General features: G+C 41.1%; 2 protein-coding genes across 2 annotated transcripts in view; both read left to right on the forward strand.

Moving 5' to 3' along the window:
- The window catches only part of LOC148083122 (NLR family CARD domain-containing protein 3-like), a 102,627-nt gene that overhangs the window by 50,564 nt on the left and 27,554 nt on the right, over positions 1-24,509 (forward strand). The window lies entirely within an intron of this gene.
- Positions 6,387-14,799, forward strand: LOC148083124 (NLR family CARD domain-containing protein 3-like). Its single transcript, XM_087786249.1, has 6 exons — positions 6,387-6,703; positions 6,846-8,604; positions 8,676-8,852; positions 12,804-12,977; positions 13,304-13,350; positions 14,010-14,799. The coding sequence occupies exons 1-6, from the start codon at positions 6,469-6,471 to the stop codon at positions 14,552-14,554; spliced, it is 2,937 nt and encodes a 978-aa protein (XP_087642375.1). The 5' UTR covers positions 6,387-6,468; the 3' UTR covers positions 14,555-14,799.

Genomic DNA, 24,509 nt, shown 5'->3' on the forward strand with positions numbered 1-24,509 from the left:
GAATCTGATCAGTGGAGGTTGTAACTCTTTCAAGTACTGGAATCATTTTCTCTCTTGTCTTGTGTGTGTTCAGATCAAAACTATGTACATCTGCTGGACCTGGACCTGGACCTGGACCTGGACCTGGACCTGGACCTGGACCTGGACCTGGACCTGCTCCCAGCTGTGTGTCTCTGAAGAGTGACAGGTCTATAGGAAGAATAATTAACTTCAAAGGTGAACAGAAGCATCAGAGGTGAGAGACAACAGGAGCAACATGAGAACATCTAGTAGTTATTTAAATATGCAGAGAAAATTATACAGTATATCTATACACATGAGAGAAAAAAATAGATATTATATGAAACCACCTCTCAGGAGACTCAAGGTCGCTGCACAATAAAATCAAAAATAGGATAAAATCACACAATTTAACCATACAATTACATTTCTTCTTTTAGGAATTACTTTTACTATTGTCCTGGATGAACTCCCATTTATGTTACGACCTGTCTGTCTGTCTGTCTGTCTGTCTGTCTGTCTGTCTGTCTGTCTATTCCCAAAATATAATACAAAACCCAATACAAAATACAAATTGGGAAAAACACTCTTCACTTCCACACTTTGTAATAATCAACTTAAATACTGGCTCACAGCCGTCAAAGAGGCAACAAAAGGAAAAGGCTGCTCAAGAGAACGCAGGCCAAGCAAACAACTACAATTTTACAACAATGAGTTAACGTTTAAAATATACAAACAAAAGAACCAAACTTAACTCCCAGTTACAGTGCATGGAACTGACCCTTCCTGTTAGAGGCTAAATCTGATCAGTGGAGGTCGTAACACATCACACCTTCAAATACTGGAAATACTTTCTCACTGCGACTTGTGTGTGTTCAGATCAAAGCTACTTAAATCTGCTGGACCTGGACCTGGACCTGGACCTGGACCTGCTCCCAGCTGTGTGTCTCTGAAGAGTGACAGGTCTATGGGAAGATATTTTGACTTCAAAGGTGAACAGAAGCATCAGAGGTGAGAGACAACAGGAGCAACATGAGAACATCTAGTAGTTATTTAAATATGCAGAGAAAACTATACAGTATATCTATACACATGAGAGGAAGAAGAACAAAAAAGACAGAGAGGGAGAGAATTAAAGCAGTGTTTGCAGTATTGCACTTAAAGCTATATTTTACATTCACCACAGAATATTGCATGTGATTAAGGTGAGGTAGTGTCTCGTTCTTTTTTGCAGTTTTCAGTGTTTTTTATTTGCAGTCAGTCTGGCTGTTCTCGGGAGAAAACTGTTAAAGAAGTTTTTCACACCTGTATTTGGGGATCCTCTGCCATTCTTCCTTGAAGAACCTTTTCTAGTTCTGTTAGGTTGTATGGTGAACGTTGATGGACAGACATTTCAAGAATGGTCACAGAGTTGTTCCGAAGCAACTCCTTTGTTATTTTGGTTGTGCTCGGGGTCATTGTCTTGTTGGAAGGTGAACCTTCGGCCCAGTCTGAGGTCCTGAGCACTCAAGGGTTTCTTCCAGGATATCTCTGTACTTGCATTCATCTTTCCTTCAAACCCTGCAGCTGAAAAACACCCTCATAGCATGAAGCTGCGTCCACTGTGCTTCACTGTTGGATAGTACTGGACACTTGATGAGCAGTGCCTGGTTTTCTCCACACATTCCTCTGAGAATTGAGGCCAAAGAGTTCCATCTTGGTCTCCTCAGACCAGAGAATCTTATTTCTCATAGTCTGGGAGTCCTTCACGTGTTTTTTGACAAACTCTATGCAGGCTTTCATACGTCCTACACTGAGGAGAGGCTTCCGTGGGGCCACTCTGCCATGAAGCCCTGACTGGTGGAGAACTGCACTGATCGTTGACTTTCGAGAACTTCCTCATGTCTTCACTGCATCTCTGGAGCCACAGTGATCTTTGGGTTCTTCTTCACCTCTCTCTCCAAGGCTCTTCTCCCACGATTGCTCAGTTTGGCTGGACGGCCAGGTCTAGGAAGAGTTCTGCTCGTCCCAAACTTTTCCAAACCATTTAAGGATTATGGAGGCCACTGTGCTCTGAGGAACCTTGAGTGCTGCAGAAATTCTTCTGTAACCTTGGCCTGATCTGTGCCACAATTCTGTCTCTGAGCTCTTCAGGCAGTTCCTTCGACTTCATGATTCTTATTTGCTCTGACATGCATTGTGAGCTGTGAGGTCTTATATAGACAGGAGTGTGTTTCCTAATCCAGTCAGTTTAATGAAACACAGCTGTGCTGTGTCTCAAATCGCATACTAATCTTAGTATGCTAGAAGTTAGTATGCATCAGTTTAGTATGCATTCTAACTAGTACGCAAATTCTCCACAGATAGTATGTCTCAAATCAAACCCTGAAGCTACACACTAACCAGAAATCACATGACAGCTTCTTCTTCTACTTCTATTTAATGATGTTTCAAGCAGCTGTTTGAACGCTATCGCCACCTGCTGGCAGCACGTATTGCAACTTTGGAAAAAGAAATAAAGAAAAAATATGAGAATCTAAATAATCGCGAGATATTTAAGCTGGTATCAGCAGCGAACACGTGTTTATCCTCCTACTGCTGCGGAAAATACACCTGTAAGTATATGCATATATATGCATTTATATATGACGTAACTTCCGTTTAAAACGTCACTAAAATGGCGGCTGTTTAGTGTGGTTAGTGTCCATCGAACCATGCTAGTTTTGTGGGCGTGTTAGTACGCCAATTTAGTGTGCATGGCGCACTAAATTTCGCATACTAAGAATTGAGACGCACTAACGTACTAAAAATACTAACTTTTAGTACGCTAGTATGCGATTTGAGACACAGCACTGGACTCAATGAAGGTGTAGAACCATCTCAAGGAGGATCAGAAGAAATGGACGACATGTCAGTTAAATATGAGTCACAGCAAAGGGTCTGAATACTTATGACCATGTGATGATTTCAGTTTTCATTATTTAATACATTTGTAAAAACTTCTACATTTCAGTTTTTTTCTGTCAAGGTGCGGAACTAAGTGAACATTAATGAGGAAGAAAAATGAACTTAAATGATTTTAGCGAATGGCTGCAATGAAACAAAGAGTGAAAAATCAAAAGCTCATATGATCCACTGATTACTTTCTGTACCCACCGTATGTAGTTACGTGTATGTGTATTTGAAGTACTGGTACAGATCTCATGCTACGAGTGTCTAGAAAATATACACCAAACTTCTCAGAGATTGAGGTGCAAAAGAAATCTGTGACTCACACCTTCAGATTCAAGAGTGTTTAGTAACTTGTACTCGTAAACTTATGTAAAAATATAGTCAAGGTTTCTTTTTCGTCTTTTACGACTACAAGTGTTCAATCACTCATGTGTACCTTCTTGATTACGAGTATGAATATGTAGTTACGTCAATGCAACTTAATAGTACGAGTACACATGTCATGTAACGGGTACATTAGTTGGACTAAAGCACACGTTCATGACTTCATACATATTTGACTTGACTTACGGACATATTTAGTAGAAGATCTACGAACTTCTTAGTACATGAGGCGCCAGGTTCTTTAGGAAACAACAATCTCACCACACCTGTCGGAATCCCCTCCCATCGGCACAATTGTAAACTTGCCAATTTTCCCGCCTTTTGAAATAAACGTGCACAAACTAGAATATACATACGTACACATAATTTTAAGAACATCAGAAATGCACATTGTTGCCATTGATATGTATATTCCTGTGACATCGCAAAGAACCCAAGTTACAGTGCATGGAGCTCACCCTCCCTGTTGGAAGCTGAATCTGATCAGTGGAGGTTGTAACTCTTTCAAGTACTGGAATCATTTTCTCTCTTGTCTTGTGTGTATTCAGATCAAAACTATGTACATCTGCTGGACTTGGACCTGGACCTGGACCTGGACCTGGACCTGGACCTGCTCCCAGCTGTGTGTCTCTAAAGAGTGACAGGTCTATGGGAAGAAGAATTAACTTCAAAGGTGAACAGAAGCATCAGAGGTGAGAGACAACAGGAGCAACATGAGAACATCTAGTAGTTATTTAAATATGCAGAGAAAACTATACAGTATATCTATACACATGAGAGGAAGAAGAAAATAACAATAATAATAAATCTTATTTAAAACCACCTCTCAGGAGACTCAAGGTCGCTGCACAATAAAATCACAAATACAATAAAATCACACAATTTAACCAAACAATTAAATTTCTTCTTTTAGGAATCACTTTTACTATTGTCCTGGATGAACTCCCATTTATGTTACGACCTGTCTGTCTGTCTGTCTGTCTGTCTGTCTGTCTGTCTGTCTGTCTATTCCCAAAATATAATACAAAACCCAATAGAAAATACAAATTGGGAAAAACACTCTTCACTTCAACACTTTGTAATAATCAACTTAAATACTGGCTCACAGCCGTCAAAGAGGCAACAAAAGGAAAAGGCTGCTCAAGAGAACGCAGGCCAAGCAAACAACTACAATTTTACGACAATGAGTTAACGTTTAAAATATACAAACAAAAGAACCAAACTTAACTCCCGGTTACAGTGCATGGAACTGACTCTTCCTGTTAGAGGCTAAATCTGATCAGTGGAGGTCGTAACACATCACACCTTCAAATACTGGAAATACTTTCTCACTGCGACTTGTGTGTGTTCAGATCAAAGCTACTTAAATCTGCTGGACCTGGACCTGGACCTGGACCTGGACCTGGACCTGGACCTGGACCTGGACCTGGACCTGGACCTGGACCCGGACCTGGACCTGGACCTGGACCTGGACCTGCTCCCAGCTGTGTGTCTCTGAAGAGTGACTGGTCTATGGGAAGAATAATTAACTTCAAAGGTGAACAGAAGCATCAGAGGTGAGAGACAACAGGAGCAACATGAGAACATCTAGTAGTTATTTAAATATGCAGAGAAAACTATACAGTATATCTATACACATGAGAGGAAGAAGAAAATAACAATAATAATAAATCTTATTTAAAACCACCTCTCAGGAGACTCAAGGTCGCTGCACAATAAAATCACAAATACAATAAAATCACACAATACAATACAATCACACAATACAGGTGGTTTTGAGCTGAGCTGTAAAGAGGGAGAGAGAGTTCCAGTGTGGGGGTGGAAGTGACGAGTTGGGTTTGCATGGAAGGTAGAGCTGGGTGTCATCATCGAAGCAGTGGAAACTGCTGGTGAAAGAGAGACAGAGAGGGAGAGAATTAATGGCAGTGTTTGCAGTATTTCAATTGAATGTTTATTTTACATTCACCACAGAATATTGCATGTGCAGCTGCTGTGGGACAGACAGGTGCTGTTGGACTCATGAAGAAATCCACAACTTGATGTCAAATACAGTGAATTCATTTCACTGGATCATTCCATCTGTTGTTGAAGAAGTTTGTATCATGTGACGACCAACAGTCTCTTCAGTTGTTGAGTCAAGAAGAAGAATTCTAAATAGTGCAACTACTTTTCTTCTCCTCCACCTGAAGTCTTGTGAAACTTGACACACAACAAACGTGATGAAATATTCATCAAAAGTCAACTTTGATTTGAGTGTTTTTCTTGTGATGCAACATTCACGTGGATCATATGAGCGCCTCAGATGAAGGTCACTGATAAGAGAAAATACTTCAAGTGATTTAAGAGTCACTGATTCAATGATTGAGGGAATGTTTGAGTCGTCAAAGACTGTTAGTTGATCCTCAACAATCATTCTTTCACTCACAGCTGTGTGTGTTTCTATCAGCAGTTAGTGACTCTTGGTGACTTCAACTGAAGATGTTCATGAGTCAATGCAGCTCAAAACTTCTCTTTTATTGAGCTTCACGAACTGCTCGTCAAAAGTGCTGCAGACAGTCGTGGAGGAAAGTCGACTCACAAGAGAAGAAGCAACAAACTGCAGCCATGAGAATGAAATCACGACTGAAGTGTGAGACAAACTTGTGTTTCACTTGGTTTTCCATGAATGTGGAAGATTCTATCTTCGGTGGTCTGCACATGGAAGAGTCAGAGTCTTGCTCAGATCATTGGTGTCCTTGTAGAAGTAGACAGAACTTATTGACGGCCTGATGTTCTTCACAGAGAGGATCAGCAGGTCTCGGATGTTCTCAGTCTCCAGTGTGTCCAGCAGCATCAGACAGATGTGGACTCCACACTTCAGGTATGTTCTTCAGCCTCACCTGCTGACTACAACAGCTGCTAACTCACCAGTCAGCTGCTTCTGCTGCTTCATGAAGCTCTGATCCTGGACAACTCCACCTGTCAGCTTCATACATGAAGTAGAAGGTCTGGTGTGGCTGAGACTCTTGTTTAGTTTTAGAGAGAAGATGAGATTTGAATGTGACTCAGACTCTCTGGTCCTACTCTTGAAGAAAGTATTGCTCAACAGGTCCTGGTTAGACTTGGACTGAGACATACCTCTGGTGACCTCTGTAGGTCACATGATCAAGTCACATGTTTGTGTTTCAGCTGCTGGAGGACAAGGTCATGACCCTGGTGAAGGAGGAACTGGAGAGAGTGAAGAAGTTTCTCAGACCAGGTGAGCAGAAACACCTGGATGATGAGGAAGAGGAGCAGTTGAAGTGTGAAGAGGAGCAGATGAGGAGCAACAGAGAAGCTTTCCTGAAGATCATCCTGAACCTCCTGAGGAGCATGAAGCAGGAGGAGCTTGCTGGTCTTCTGTGGGGAAGTAAGAGGATTTGAACCTTCAACCTGCTGAAAATGAAGTCTTGAATCTATTAGAACATTCGAGATTGAAATTCCTGCAGCTGCTGAGAAGATTGATCTTCAGCTTTTAGAATCTTGTGACTCATGTGACTTCTCTTCTTCAGGAAGTCGTGTAGAAAAGATTCAACGACTGCTGAAGAGGAGCCTGAAGAAGAAGTTCCACAGTGTGTCTGAGGGGGTCGCTAAAGCAGGAAACTCTGCTCCTCTGAATCAGATCTACACGGAGCTCTACATCACTGAGGGGGGCACAGACCAGGTCAACCAGGAGCACGAGGTCCGACAGATCGAAGCAGCCACCAGGAACCAGACCAGACCAGAAACCACCATCAGACAAGAAGACCTCTTTAAAGCCTCACCTGAGAGAGACCCACCAATCAGGAGCCTGCTGACGAAGGGCGTGGCTGGAATTGGGAAGACCCTCCTGACACAGAAGGTCACTCTGGACTGGACTGAAGGCAAAGCTCACCAGAACTTCCACTTCATGTTTCCTTTCACCTTCAGAGAGCTGAACCTGCTGAAAGAGAAGAAGTTGAGTTTGGTGGAACTTGTTCATCTTTTCTTTCCTGAAACCAAAGATCTCAGCAGTTTTGAAGGACTCCAGGTTCTGTTCATCCTTGACGGTCTGGACGAGTGTCGACTCCCTCTGGACTTCCTCAACAGTCGGGTCCTCACAGCAGCTACAGAGTCCACCTCAGTAGACGTCCTCCTGACAAACCTCATCAGAGGGAATCTTCTTCCCTCAGCTCGTCTCTGGATGACCACACGACCTGCAGCAGCCAATCAGATCCCTCCTGAGTGTGTGGACATGGTGACAGAGGTCAGAGGGTTCACTGACCTCCAGAAGGAGGAGTACTTCAGGAAGAGGTCCAGTGATGAGGAGCAGACCAGCACCATCATCTCTCACATCAAGAACTCCCGAAGCCTCCACATCATGTGTCACATCCCGATCTTCTGCTGGATCACTGCCACAGTTCTGGAGGACATGTTGAAGAGCGGAGACACAGGACAGCTGCCCAACACCCTGACTGAGATGTTCATCTACTTCCTGGTGGTTCTGTCCAAAGTCAAGAAGCTGAAGTACCATGGAGCAGCTTGGACAGACACAGTTTGGGATCCTGAGAGCAGCAAGATGATGGAGTCTCTGGGAAAACTGGCTTTTGAGCACCTGAAGAAAGGAAACTTGATCTTCTATGAATCAGACCTGACAGAGAGTGACATCGACATCACAGCTGCTTCACTTCACTCAGGAGTCTTCACTCAGATCTTCAGAGAGGAGAGAGGACTGTACCAGGACCAGATGTTCTGCTTCATCCACCTGAGTCTTCAGGAGTTTCTGGCTGCTCTTCATGTTCACCAGAAGTTCTTCAACTCTGAAGTCAACCTGCAGTCAAGAATCGTTGACATAGAAAAGTTCTACCAGAAAGAAATCAATGATGCTGTAGAAAGTCCAAATGGACATCTGGACTTGTTCCTGCGCTTCCTTCTGGGTCTTTCTCTGCAGACCAGCCAGAGTCTCCTGACAGGTTTATTGAAACAAACAGGAAGAAGCTCTTGGACCAATCAGGACACAGCAAAGCTCATCAAGAAGAAGATCAGTGAGAATGTGTCTCCAGAGAGAATCATCAACCTGTTCCACTGTCTGAATGAAGTGAAGGACACTTCTCTGGTGGAGGAGGTCCAACAGCAGCTGAGATCAGGACGTCTCTCCACAGATCAACTGTCTCCTGCTCAATGGTCCACCCTGGCCTTCATCTTACTGTCCTCAGAGGAACATCTGGACGAGTTTGACCTGAAGAAATACTCTGCTTCAGAGGAGGTTCTTGAGAGGCTTCTGCCGATGGTTCAAGCTTCACATAAAGTTCTGTAAGTGGATCATTGGAACATCTCTGAAGATATAAACATCAACGTTTGATTTCCTGTTTCATTTTTTTCAGGCTGAGAGACTGTGGACTGACAGAGAGAAGTTGTTCACTTCTGTCCTCAGTCCTCAGCTCTCCGTCCTCTAGTCTGACTCAACTGGACCTGAGTAGAAACTTCGACCTGAAGGATCCAGGAGTGGAGCTGCTGTCTGCTGGACTGAAGAGTCCACACTGTCACCTGGAGACTCTCAGGTCAGAACATCATTTCTACAGCTTCAGAGCTGAAATGTGAAAGTCAGAGGTGAGACTCCAGAGAGTTTTGTCAAGTCGAGTCTACAGTAAATAATCCTGAGTTCAAGTCACAAATCAATTAGAGGAGTCGACTCTCGAGTCATAAATCACTAGCATGACTCAACTCTTGAGTCACAAATCACAAGTTCAAGTCGACTCTTGAGTCGCAAGTAACTAGTAGGATTTGACTCTCGAGTCACACATCACTATTCCAGGTCAAGTGTCGAGTCACTAATAACTTGTCTGAGTCGACTCTCTAGTCAGAAATAACTCATTGGGGGCAAGTTTCGAATTACAAATCACCAGTCCGAGTCAAGTCTTGAGTCAGAGAACACGAGTCTGAGTCAAGTTTATAGTTACAAGTCCGATTCAAGTGTCGAGTCACAAGTTAAAGTTAATTCTCATATCAAGTCACACATTCCTAGTCCCAGTGAACACTGAAGAGACAAATAACTAGTCCGAGTCAAGTCTCAAGTAACAGATCCAGAATCTGAGTCGACTCTCAAGCCCCAAATCACAAGGACGACTCAGGTTTGAGTCACAAATCACTAGTTTAGGTCAAGTCTTAAGTCATAAATCACTAGTCCTAGTCGACACTTGAGTCACAAATAACTAGTATGAGTCGAGTCACTATGAATAAGTCCCAGTTGACTCGAGTCACAAATAACGAGTCTCAGTCACAAGTCATAGGTGTGACTCGAGTCTCCATCTCTGCCAAAAGTATTGTCTTGAAACATGGAAGGAGATTATTTCCAAATATCAATGAAAAGGTGAGTAAACTCTTGATTTGACCCTCGCAGGCCTCCATATTCAAACCTGGAAATACAGAGAAAACATTTGAAACCTGGAGATTTAAAGAAACGACACATGTTTGAACAATGATGGAGGGAAACTTTGAAGACTTTGATGAATGAAAACATAATTAGAAGTAGAAAATAACAAGTTTATAGAAAGAAAACTTTATAGAAATCTTCAATTGAGACATTTTCATGAATCACAAATAAAAGGTGTCACCAGATGAAAACAAGTTGATCGATGTATTGATTGATAAACAACCTTCAAAAATAATCTACAAACATCTTTGTTTTTCTCATGACTTTTATTCATTTATTTCTATTGTGACTTTAGTTTTTCTTCTTCTCTTGTGTTTGTTTCTGGTATAAAAACAACATCAATCCTCTCACAACAGTCTCTGTGTATCATGTGACACTTTTATAAATAATGAAACAAAGTCAGGAAAGTGTTGAACTGATGAAAACATCATTATTTCATGTGTTTGATCAAGTTGATCCTGATTGATAGAAAAGTCTTCAAATATTCACACAATCATGTGATGATCTTATGAATGTAAAGAGTTCAGTGTTTCCTCAAATCAAGTCTTTCAAGTCAAAATAGAGAAAAAGTCACTTGTTGACGACACTCGTCTCTTTCACAGGCTGAACTTATGTCGACTGACAGAGAGAAGTTGTTCACTTCTGTCCTCAGTCCTCAGCTCTCCGTCCTCTAGTCTGACGCAACTGGACATGAGTGAGAACTGGAACCTGCAGGATCCAGGAGTGGAGCTGCTGTCTGCTGGACTGAAGAGTCCACACTGTCACCTGGAGACTCTCAGGTCAGAACATCATTTCTACAGCTTCAGAGCTGAAATGTGAAAGTCAGAGGTGAGACTCCAGAGAGTCAAAGTTTTGTCTTCAGTTTGTTCTTCAATGAAGCAGCTGATTCTAAGTGACATCAGTCTTCAGCAGGTTCTGACACTTGAACTTTGTTTATTTTGACTTCTGCTGGGGTCGTGCTGTTCAGTATGTTGACACATATTTACTGATCTCAAATACATTCAAGGACATTTGAGTGACACTTGTGATGTTCTAACTTGTTCTGTTTCTAGATTTCAATGCAGGGTAATGTTCATGGTGATGTGAGCATGTGTGATAAACACATCAGGAACTGTATGAAAACTGAAACATGTTCTTCTTCATCACAAGTCATATCATCATCACAATATTGAACAGTGTCATCACACATCCTGCTCTTATCTCTTCATTTCTACTCATCTTTGTCACCATTCTTGATTTCTCTCTTCCTTTCTCTTGTTGTTTTGTTCGTCACACATCACTAGTCCGAGTCAAGTGTCGAGTCACACATCACTAGTCCGAGTCAAGTGTCGAGTCACACATCACTAGTCCGAGTCAAGTGTCGAGTCACACATCACTAGTCCGAGTCAAGTGTCGAGTCACACATCACTAGTCCGAGTCAAGTGTCGAGTCACACATCACTAGTCCGAGTCAAGTGTCGAGTCACATATCACTAGTCCGAGTCAAGTGTCGAGTCATAAATCACTAGTTTGAGTCAAGTGTCGAGTCACACATCACTAGTCCGAGTCAAGTGTCGAGTCACACATCACTAGTCCGAGTCAAGTGTCGAGTCACATATCACTAGTCCGAGTCAAGTGTCGAGTCATAAATCACTAGTCCGAGTCAAGTGTCGAGTCACACATCACTAGTCCGAGTCAAGTGTCGAGTCACACATCACTAGTCCGAGTCAAGTGTCGAGTCACACATCACTAGTCCGAGTCAAGTGTCGAGTCACACATCACTAGTCCGAGTCAAGTGTCGAGTCACATATCACTAGTCCGAGTCAAGTCTCGAGTCATAATTCACTAGTCAGAGTCAAGTCTCGAGTCATAAATCACTAGTCCGAGTCAAGTCTCGAGTCATAAATCACTAGTCCGAGTCAAGTCTCGAGTCATAAATCACTAGTCAGAGTCAAGTCTCGAGTCATAAATCACTAGTCCGAGTCAAGTCTCGAGTCATAAATCACTAGTCCGAGTCAAGTCTCGAGTCATAAATCACTAGTCCGAGTCAAGTCTCGGGTCATAAATCACTAGTCCGAGTCAAGTCTCGAGTCATAAATCACTAGTCTGAGTCAAGTTTCGAGTCATAAATCACTAGTCCGAGTCAAGTCTCGAGTCATAAATCACTAGTCCGAGTCAAGTCTTGAGTCATAAATCTCTAGTCCGAGTCAAGTCTTGAGTCATAAATCTCTAGTCCGAGTCAAGTCTCGAGTCTTAAATCACTAGTTTGAGTCAAGTCTCGAGTCATAAATCACTAGTCCGAGTCAAGTCTCGAGTCATAAATCACTAGTTTGAGTCAAGTTTCGAGTCTTAAATCAAAAGTCCGAGTCAAGTCTTGAGTCATAAATCTCTAGTCCGAGTCAAGCCTCGAGTCATAAATCACTAGTTTGAGTCAAGTCTCGAGTCATAAATCACTAGTTTGAGTCAAGTCTCGAGTCATAAATCACTAGTTTGAGTCAAGTCTCGAGTCATAAATCACTTTTATTCATTTATTTCTATTGTGACTTTAGTTTTTCTTCTTCTCTTGTGTTTGTTTCTGGTATAAAAACAACATCAATCCTCTCACAACAGTCTCTGTGTATCATGTGACACTTTTATAAATAATGAAACAAAGTCAGGAAAGTGTTGAACTGATGAAAACATCATTATTTCATGTGTTTGATCAAGTTGATCCTGATTGATAGAAAAGTCTTCAAATATTCACACAATCATGTGATGATCTTATGAATGTAAAGAGTTCAGTGTTTCCTCAAATCAAGTCTTTCAAGTCAAAATAGAGAAAAAGTCACTTGTTGACGACACTCGTCTCTTTCACAGGCTGAGAGGTTGTTTCCTGACAGAGAGAAGTTGTTCACTTCTGTCCTCAGTCCTCAGCTCTCCGTCCTCTAGTCTGACTCAACTGGACCTGAGTCAGAACTTGAACCTGCAGGATCCAGGAGTGGAGCTGCTGTCTGCTGGACTGAAGAGTCCACACTGTCACCTGGAGACTCTCAGGTCAGAACATCATGTCTTCAGTTCTTCTGGTCTCATGAATTATTGAAACTGTTTCTCCTTCATTACAGTCTGTCAAGGTGTCAGATCTCAGAGGGAGGTTGTTCTTCTCTGGCCTCAGCTCTGACATCTAACCCGTCCCATCTGAGAGAGCTGGACCTGAGCTTCAACGATCCAGGAGGACCAGGACTGGAGCTGCTGTCTGCTGGACTGGAGAGTCCAGACTGGAGGCTGGAGACTCTCAGGTATGGACGGAGCAGCAGAACTCACTGACTGAGCTCCAAAGATCTTCAGACTGAACATGTGATCAGAAGCAGAGAGATGTGAGTGTGTGACGCTGCTCAGACTCTTCATCTGAACTGAGCACATGAATCAAACTCTCAGAGCTTCTCCATGTTCTCCTGCTGGACACCAGTGGAAGAACAAGGAGACAGTGGAGACTGAGCGAGTGTTTCTAGATCCATCTTTGTTGTGGTCAACACAGTCATGAAAGAACGTCCACTTAGCAGCATGAAGTCATGAAACATCTGAAGTCAAATGAATCTGATCTTCTCAATGTTTCTTCCTCCAGGCTGGATCACTGTGGACCACAGAGATCAACATCTGGAGATGAGAAGTGTAAGTTTGATTTGATTGATGGATGAGAACTCCTCAACTCTGTCAGCTTCTCGTGGAGCAGTTGTGATGTTGGTGACTTCATGTTACACTTGAATCTGCTGATGGAGCTTCATCAAGTCCAGGTCACTGCCCAGAACACTGGTCACCAACATGGTGTCCAGCAGCAGCTGGTGAGGAGCCTCTGTGCAGATGTAGAAGCAGCAATGTTGACTTTCCTCATCATCTCACACTCATTCATTCACTCTTTTCACTCTTTGACTTGAGAGTGCAAATGAAGATCATCACGTTCTCAGTGGAGTGAGAAGATCTCAGTGCAGCATCTCACCTGGATGATGGTGGAGATGAACGCAGAGATGTTTCCACAACATGAAGAAACATCATGTTAGCTACATGCTGGTTTAGCTGCTGACTTGATATGGACACACTGGTGTCAATCAAATGTGACAGTCATCTCCTCAAGATTATTATGGGATGTTCCAGTTCTCCTGGTTCTTCTCTGAAGGTGGTCCCAGTCTCAGAAGACTTCACTTTGATGATGATCTCCACTAGATGTCAACAAACAGAGCAGCCCTCCCTGGCTTGCTGGGACAATGAGTCCATGATTGTCTTGAAGAGAAAGTTCTTCCACCATCATCACCTCTCGTGTCTTCTTCTCTCAGACTTCCGTCCACTCTCACTGGACCCGGACACAGCACACCGGCGCCTCCTACTGTCCAACGACAACAGGACGGTGGAACTTGTGACGCAGGATCAGGATTATCTGGACCATCCCGACAGATTCCACCGGTGTCTTCAGGTGATGAGCAGAGAAGCTGTGACTGGACCATGTGACTGGGAGCTGCAGTGGAGAGGAGGAGCTTCTATCGCACTGACTCTCAGAAGAGACGGAGGGAAAGAAGACGAGTCTGAGTTTGGACAGAACCGTTATTCCTGGAGTCTGAGCTGCTCTGATGATGAAGGATATAAATTCTGTCACAATAAGATAGAAACTGTCATCAAGAGTCAAGAAGTTTCTCACAGAGTAAGAGTTGAGATCAACGATCCTGAATCTGGATATTTGCAGTTTTACAGAGTCTCCTCTGATGGTCGTCTTATACGCCTCAACACCTTCTTCATCTCCACTGAACCTTTGTACCTGGGATTTGGACTCAAAGAGGTTCCTGGTTCTGGTTCTTCAGTGTGTGTGCGTGAGCTGAGTGTGTGAGTGTGTTCCTCCATCAAACGTGTGTAGCTGCTGTCAATCATCATGAAAAGTGCTGACAGTGAGGAAAGAAGAAATCTGCTCCTGAAACAAACGTGTTGTTTTGAAGGAAGAAAGAATGTGAAGAATTGTTGAAGAAACTTTCTCTTTCATCACTTGTTGTTCAGTCGACTGTAAGAGTTGAAGCTCAAGTACAGCCGAGCACATGTCAGGATCTTCTGATGGTTGATGTTCTAATGATGCACACACGTGACAACATGAATATGAAGTGTAGCGTTCATACTTCTGTCACTTCTTTCTCTTTTATTCTGACAATAAAGTGCATCAGTCTCCATGAAGCATAAACCTGACGACCTGAAATACAATCAAAGAAAACACTCGTCTCTGAACTGAAGCAAAATTTGATCATTGACTCTATTGTTGACACTCAGCAGTAACTTCAGCAGCTAAACTGTCGACTGACGCTCTAAACTTCACATCCACACGGTAAGTGGTGCGTTCATGGACCAATTCAAACTATGAGATGAAATAACAGCTTTAATCAAAAGTGATCAATGTGGTGTTCAAAAGATGCTGAGACGAGGGAGACGGCAGCGTAAAGAACTGACTGGATATAAAAGAGGGAAAAACATTCCAGAGGTATCAAAGGCAGATGCTCCAAACTTGATAAATATGTTCTGAAAGACTTTTATTTTCATCCAGTTGTTTTTCTGCTGGATAAAAAAAAAGCCATGAATTCATAAAGTGACATTCAACTGAAGAAATGAAGATCTGAGTCACTGTAGTCCGAGCATATATTTTACATGTGGACACTCGAAATATCACTTAAAACACACAAAAGCATAAAATTCCTGTTTATTAAACTTCCTTTTCCTTTTCGCTTCGCTTTACCAGGGGATCCACCATTAGGACATAAAACCAGTGCTGTGTCTCAAATCGCATACTACTCTTAGTATACTAGAAGTTAGTATGCATCAGGATAGTGTACATACTAACTAGTAACTAATTCTCCACAGATAGTATGTCTCAAATCAAACTCTGCTGCTACACACTAACCAGAAATCACATGACAGCTTCTTCTTCTACTACTATTTAATGATGTTTCAAGCAGCTGTTTGAACGCTATCGCCACCTGCTGGCAGCACGTATTGCAACTTTGGAAAAAGAAATAAAGAAAAAATATGAGAATCTAAATATTCGCGAGATATTTAAGATGGTATCAGCAGCGAAGACGTGTTTATCCTCCTACTGCTGCTGAAAATACACCTGTAAGTATATGAATATAATTGCATTTATATATGATGTAAATTCCGTTTAAAACGTCACTAAGATCGCGGCTGTTTAGTGTTGTTAGTGTCCATCGAACCATGCTCAGTTTTGTGGGCGTGTTAGTACGCCAATTTAGTGTGCATGGCGCACTAAATTTCGCATACTAAGAATTGAGACACACTAACGCACTAAAAATACTAACTTTTAGTACGCTAATATGCGATTTGAGAAACAGCACCGGAATCCCCAAATTTGGATACTATACGTATACGTATTCGTCGAATGAATCTAGAGCCGAACGGAGCCAAAAAGACCCAAAGCTCCCCAAAGTGCCTCCTAGAGTTTAACTCCCTGTTCTTGTCTTAAAATATAAATATAATTGTTCTGCACACATGAATGATACAAATGAACAAAACCCACACAATAACATAAAATAAAGTAAAATAAAGAAATAATAAATATAAAGGGGTGCTCTTTCAATATACTAAATATTACTATTGATACACAGTGAAAAACCACGATGCTTGACAAATCACAGCAGAGTGGGAGGGGTTGGGGTAAACAGGATTTCATCTCCAGAAAGAAAGTGTGGCAGGGCTTAAGCACATTTTGTAATGTAGATATTTCAATGAAAAGAGCGTTTTGTACAAACAGACACAGATGGTACAATAGAGATCCAAGATCAATTTAAGAGAAACTCAAATCGACACTTTGGTTGCACTTTAAAGGGGTGAATGTTGTCCTCAGTGATTAAACATAAAAAAGGTGACTTGACACGACAACATTACAACACCACAAATGATACAATTTTATTAATTATAATATTTATTTGATGCATTCATTTTAATTATGACAATGTGTTCAAATATGATACAACCCGAGCCTTGAGCGACGCCTGTAGTTTTCCGGGACTCGGCTATCCAGGAGGAGAGAAAGCGGGAGGAGGGGCGAGCGGAGGACGACCACTGATGTGAGCGAAGAAGAAGAAGAACCAGCAGAAGCGTCATCATCATCATCATCACCTCCAACACTGACGAAAAAAGCTGTGTCTCAAATCACATACTTGCGCTCTCAAAGTTAGTATTTTTAGTGCGTAAGTGCGTCTCAATTCTCAGTATGTGAAATGTAGTGCTCCAAAACTGAGTATGGATCGATGGACACTTTCTACCCTAAACGGCTCCATCTTAGCGACGTTGATTAGTAAATGAAAGTTACCATATATATATATATATATATATATATATATATATACATATATACATATGCATATACTTACAGGTGCATTTTCAGCCAAAAGTAGGACAATGACACGTCTTGGCTTCTGATACCGACGTACATATCTCGCCAATATTTCGTTTCTCATATTTTTTCTTTATTTCTTCTTCCAAACTTGCAAGACGAGCTGCCAGCAGGTGGCGATAGTGTTCCTACAGCTGGTTGCAACCATCGTTAAATAGTAGTAGAAGAAGAAGCTGTCGTGTCATTTCCTGTTAGTGTGTAGCAGCAGAGTTAGATTTGAGACATACTATCTGTGGAGAATTAGTTACTAGTTAGTACGTACACTATCCTGATGCATACTAACTTCTAGCATACTAAGAGAAGTATGCGATTTGAGACACAGCTCATGTCTTCAGGTAAATCCACGTTTCTCCTCCATCTTCCTCCACGAGTGACGTTCGTGTGTCACTACAGCACTCAATATGTGATTGTCAATCAAATCGATCGTTTCTCACCACGCGACCCTGTTTTGAATGAGGGAGAGTCGGGGTCACAGTGACCTGGACCAGCCAGCACCCACTGACACCACTACCTCACCAGCAACAATTTAAAGACACTGTTTGTAGCTTCATTATCGAGCTGGATTATGACCACCTGCTGAATAGCGATTGTACTTTAGTGAGTCAGTGGTTATCAAAAGCGAAGGTAATAAAAGAAGAAAAAGTTAAATGAACGATTTCCCCCGTTTCGTGTCCTAATTAGACACATTTGAAGACAAAATGAAACTAATACACAAGTGATAGCATTGTTTTTTTTTAATTCCCGAAACTAATAATATTATACATGTGCTGTTTTCTGTTTCTGAATATTTCTGGAAGATAGATAAAGTAAATAAATACAGATAAAGTACATCCATACATCTACAAACCAACATGCAAAAAAACAAACAAAACAAAAAAATGCCCACATCATTTATATCAGACCTGGGTAAAGTGCGGCCCGGGGGCCACATGCAGCACTTTGACTGTATTTATGCGGCCCCCATAATGTCAAAATATGATCATGTATGAATGGTTCTGTTAACAAATGTATTTTGTATTTATTATTAATTTACATTTTCACACTTTCTTTTTCCCTCCTTTCTTGTGTGTAAATTTTAGAGTATATATTAATCCCTCAAAACATTTTTTTTAAGTTAGTTGAAGAAATGTTTTGAAAAAAACTCATATATACAAGAACAAAATTGCATCTTATTTATCTTAATAAATGTCACGGCCTAATGACAAATGAAGAAAAGATATCCTTGAAGAATTATAATTGCTCACCTGTGATTTAGATGTATAGCCTGACAAAGGACGTTTACATACAAATTAGTGGTCACAAAAAAATACATACATAAATACACAAGAAACACACATAATAAAACAAATAAAAAGAAACAATCAAACAAATATTTACATAACAAACAACAAGAATATTTTGGATAATATAATATAATATATTTATAAAATTGTTATTTATGGAAACAAGAACAAATGTTAAATAAAGGACATTCCTGCCGACTCTTGTCAATTATATACAGAAAGTCGATATAGAAGAGTCAGAATTGATGATGTTGCATCGGAAGAAGTTCGAATGGAAAACATAAGAAAGACAGTTCATGACAAAGTACGGCAGGAGAGACGGACATGCAGTGAGGACAGACATGGGACCAAGAATGGTGGAGAGAGGGTGTGAACAACGAGGGAGGAGAGGAAGACAACAAGGATTAGGATTTTCTCCCAACAACATAGTCACCAAGATGGCGGTCGTTTAGGCGTTTAGGGTAGAAAGTGTCCATCGATCTATACTCACTTTTGTGGCTGTTTCAGTGATAATTTAGTGTGCATGGGGCACTACATTTCACATATTAAGAATTGCGATGCACTTTTGCACTAAAAATAAAGTTTAAGTACGCAAGTATGCGATTTGAGACACAGCTCTGCACTTAACTGAAGCCTGTGTCGCTGTTTACCATCATAACACACATAACACACACCTTTTTGAAGCATATTTTCACCAAACACACCTGATTTAAACATATTTTTGGTCTTAATTATGTATATCTTAGATTTTTATAATATTTATCTTTGCCATTCCTTTTTATTTTATTTATACAGTTTTCTATTTTGTATTTTTCCTTAACATTCCTCCCACATTACTAGCAGCATCTGTTGTAACATTTCTCTCTGTGAGATGAATAAAGAATCTATTTAATAGACTATATAGTTTTTCTTCTAAAACCAGCAACTCAGATGACTTTATTGATATGGATGTGACAGAGATAACCATAGTCTGTACTAATGAAAATCTATTCATGCATTTCAATGTCTGCTGCTTAAATGGTGCTTTCTAACCAAATCCAGCATCAAAGCACTATTGTCACTAATAGCAGCACAACATCATTGAGCAATATTGTTCATTAACACAAAAGTATCAACAGAAATACTGACCTGTGCTTCTCATGTGGTCAGGAAATGATGGTCGACAAAGATATACCAGGGTAAGAAGGGGAAGAGTCAGAGAGGACTCCCGCCTTCAAGCCTGGCAGTAGACAGCTCATCGCCGGCAGCAGTGGTTAAGTTTGAATAGCAGAACAATGTGGATCATCTTGGAAAACTTGTCTACTATGGTCAGGATAGTGGTCAGGCCGTTGGAAGGATGCAGACCAGTGACAAAGTCGACGGCGATGTGAGACCATGGGCAACCGGGACAGGGAGAGGCTGAACCAGACCAGGTGATGTTAACCTGCATGGGCCCTGGAACTGCAGAACCTGGGTTCAGAGGTGAACTAGGACCGTAGGGGAACCTCTAAGGAAAACAACTCAGGTCGAGAGCGACCCTCACATCGGTGCTCCCAAAGCCGGTTATCCTCAAGAACAGCCAGGGAAATAAGGCCTTCTAGGGACTCTGGTTTATCCCAGGTCGATAATTGGTCGCGAATCTCATCACTGAGGCTGGTGGTGAACACTGATTTAAGAGCGGGTCATTCCAGCCGGACTCAGAAGCTACCACCCGAAAATCGATGCTAAACTGGAAAATCAAACACCCGACATATCTGCTCAGAAAATGAAACAAAGAGTTAAGACGATCTGCCTTGGAGCTCGCTGAATCTTATTATCTTCCGCTGGGTTCATAATTGGTCAGCAGGTTCTGTCATGAGTTACTTCACAAGGTGACCCAGATGCGGAAGAGAATGAAATGACAACGGCTTAGGTGACAAAAAGACTATTCAATACAAAAACAATACAACAAATGTCCAGCAGATGGTGACAGTGTAACTTGAGTACTTTCTCTCAGTCCAACAATAGCGCGTGAATAAAAGAGAAGGTTCAGGCGGGTGTGGCTGAGAGCCACGAGATCCACTGGGGCAGACGAGAAACAAACAAAAGCATAAAATAATTAAATACACCCTTTGAACGAAGACAGTTAACACAGTCCACACAGAACTTTTAAAATGTACTGTGAAGGTCATTGTGAGATCCAGTTCAACAAAATCCCTCTCCGGCCATTGGGCACCTGCTCCCAGGTCATCTGAAGAGCAATAATTCTGTCTGAATGCAGGTCAGCAGATGAGATGATCAGCCCTGGAAGGCACTTGTCCTATGTATCACTTCCTGTTGTCCTTTCAAAAGCTTCTCTGAGATGAGTTTCTGAATGTGCTACGACGATGGTAACCATAGTTCTGTGAACAAAACAAACCCTCCTGTTCAAGCTGCTGAGCCTGTGTCCCAGCCCAGTCAATTCATCTATTACTGCCCAGTGAGTAGCCAGAAGCAGTCCTGTTATCCCAGCCACTCTAACACAACGAGGCTGTTGAGTTGGCGAAATTCATTTAGAAGAAGGTTTAATACCTTTTTATCAGTCAACCAGGAAGGTTTGTTTTTAAAGTAGATTGTAATAATATCTTCTTTAAGCTTTAGTAATCATTCTTATTTTTAAAATTGCGTTTAATTTCCTACGCTGGTAACTAGCCACACCACTAGGTATGGAATGCTAAAGTTATGAGAGCGATCAAAGCTTTTATTGTAAGTAAAATGTTGTCGATACTTGGAAAATACAGACCTCTATGTATCACCGCCAGACTGCCAAGTCAGGATCCAGTGCTGCTCCAAATGTTACAGATGAAAAGAGTTTCTAACTCTGGTTTTCATCCAGGATATATTTGCCGAGACTCAAAACAGGAAACCCAAATGCAGACGCAAGATCAGGATCAAATCATAACCTTATATTAGACAAAACAAAACGAGCAGGCACCACATGATGATATACTGATATAAAGAATCTTCCAACTAACACTAGGTCTATTGACCAACTGAAGACTCCAAATCAAGGGGAACAGGGAGAAGGTGAGAAGGCGTAGGTGACAGAGATCAAGATAGTCGGGTCAGGAGCATGAGAGAAGGTCCACGTGACACACAGGGATCAGGGCTTCACAATAAAGACAGGAAGTGAATGACGGTACATTAATATTAATCATTGAGTACCTCAAATACCTATTGGTGTATTTTCAAATGTGATTTAAACCCATCATTATTGGGATGTATAGATCATTTATCCGTGTAATTCCATTTCCCAAGGTACAGTACACAGAGAATGACTAAGATAATAAATGATTTTCTCTGCTTCTTAAAAACCTTCCCTTCCTGCTTACATAGGGAACAATCTTCGGACCATTAATAGTTTACTTAACTGTTCTCTGAATAAATCTTAAATCTCTGTCTTAAAACTTTGAATGTGACTTAAAAGTTCTTCCTTTTAGGAAAAAAAAGGTTTGTTCTGTTTAGAATACATTCTTAGGCTTGTTATCCAATTAATTGAATAATTAATAATAAATACATTCTTTTTTTTCCCTTTAAAAAGCCATGAAAGTCTGTCAAATGCTGCTCAGAGGAAAAACAAAAGAGACTCTGGAGAAAACTGTTGTTATGTCTGAGCTACATTCATCTCTCAAACACCTGAGGTCACTTTGAAACATACCAGTGATGTCACAGAGTAAATATATTATTGGCAGATATGAGCATGTCTGTTTTATTTTTGATGCTCTGAAAATGATGTCTTTTTATATTCTGTTTGTGTATGTTGTTTTGAAAGTCGTGTGTTTTCTGACGATCTGTTCATTTATCCCTCCGTTATGGAGTGCTTTTTGTTGATTCATTGAGAAGTAGATATTAAGTAAAGATAATTATTGTTTCCATTAAATAACTGCTGCCACTCCAGAGCTGTCATCGAACCAGAGCTCTGAACCTGGTAGATGCGTGTGTGACTTCCTCTCTATAGTCATTTGAGACGGTCTGTTGAAACTTGTTAAAAAACACAATTAGGAAGACAGGAGTGAAGCTTCCTAAACATTTCGCCTTTGTCCGGGGATTCAACTTTCCAGCAGTGTTAAGAGCGTGAGCAAACAACAGGAATGGTGGCAGCAAAACAGATGATGACGCGTGTGTTTAAACGCATTCAATCACCCACTTGCCAAAATATACATCTGCTAACAGATGTTTCCGTCAGTGCTGGCAACCAAGAAAGATGATAAACATATTTGATTGTTGTGCGGGTATAGAAAGCAGTAACTCTTGTGAGGTTGCACTTGTGTCGAATAAAATGATTTCTATTAATAGATGTTATGTTTCCTTATATCGTAGATTAAAGTCTTTCACAGTGGGATTAACGCATGTGATGATGGTTGCTGTGGGCGAACGAATGGGTGAAGGGTGAACCTTTTCTAACTGTTATCCGATCACGTTGTTGAAGATGACAGTTCAGAATTTGTGTTGAAGACCCTGTTCAGAGTAGAGATCATGTACAGGAAGTTTTGGATCATGTTTATTTGAACTGAATTTGTTTTCTCTCCCTTAGAGGACTTGAATGTTTTCTTCTGTCTTCTGCAGGCCGAGTTCTCTGAAATCAACTTGGCCTCGTATGTCAACTCAGGGTGCACTGTGGACATGCAGGTCACTAAATCTGGAACAAAGACGTATTCAGATGATCAGTGTTTTTTTTTTACAAACTCGCAGCATTAAAGCTGCATTCACGTAGTAGAATATTAGATTTCACAGGGTTGTTAATATTTTAACTATTTCATGGAAATATGAAGATTTAAAAAAAAGGTGTACCATATTGTCTGTGTTGTGTTATCACTGAAGGACACACAACAATGTCCGACAAGCAATCTGGCGAAAAGACAGATATCTATTTTTGGTATTTACAAACACAAACAAACAAACACTAACACAAACTCACTCAGCGAACACAAAAACACACACACATATTCGTGAACTTTGAGTTAATTGATGTTCATTTGAATTTGTGTGTTTTAGACTTTCTCATGGACAAACGGATGAACCAGCTTATGAATAGAATGGACTCATCACAAGTATGATAAGCTACGCGGAAACATTTTCCTCTTCTTTCCTTCTGCTGTTGCATTTCATAACGATTAATGGGTGAAGATCGTGGGCAACTGGCATAATGGTGACACATTCAATGGAGGGTTTGAAACTTTGGGTACAAGGTCTTGATCCCTGCAGAACACTCCAGACATCATAGCTACAGCTTAGATCTATATTGTTTTCAACAAACATTTCTATACGTTTTAGAGCAGGTTTTAGGATCAGCTGTTCGGTGGCAGAAGTGTGGTGAGGATGTGGGAGTCCACTTCACTCAACTACCAGTCCACAGTTCATCCCAGCCCGGATGCGAGAGGTTGGTGGACAGGTCGAGGACTTGCGATGAAAGCAAGGGGGTGACCAGAGAGCAAAACTCAAACTTGTTATTAACATGAAAGGGCAAACAGCCTTTCAACCTATTTAAGGTAAAACAAGCTCAGAAGATTCTTCTCTGATTATTTTCCTTTTCTTTCGGTTATGGTCTCATTCTGGGATTCTTCCAGACTGAATCAGTCCTTTGACTACAACAATAAACAAGACTTCAGGACGCTCAGAGATTAGATAAACCTTCTGGAGACGTGTGGGATGTTGGCTTAGCTTTTTTTTATGTTTAATGGTTCATGTGACAATATTCTTTAATTTATTTGATGTCTTTATGCAGTGAACTTTTCCGCCTAGTTTTAAGACTGACTTGATAGAAAAATGACATAACACTGTGTACAATGAAACATAAGTTGTCATGTTAAATTAATAAGTCTTGCATATGTTGATTCCTATAATTATATAGAATTTAAGCTTGAAACGCATAAGCTCGCCACCAAGCAAATGTAGTATAACGGCTAACTGGGAAACTACTCAACATCTTTAGAACAAGCTTGTTGTCATTTTCCTTTATTCTCATAAAAAATATTTCACCTCAGGCTCTACGTCAAAACATTTCAACTGAGGTGATTTAAATTAACAGTTATGTCTTCACGAGATGATATGTCGTCTCGTGAAGACATACTGTTGAGTTTCAGCGAATGTCAAGAGTGAGATATGAGTTA

This window comes from Callionymus lyra, chromosome 3 (assembly GCF_982586985.1).
Source record: "Callionymus lyra chromosome 3, fCalLyr1.hap1.1, whole genome shotgun sequence".
Taxonomy (NCBI): Eukaryota; Metazoa; Chordata; class Actinopteri; order Syngnathiformes; family Callionymidae; genus Callionymus; species Callionymus lyra.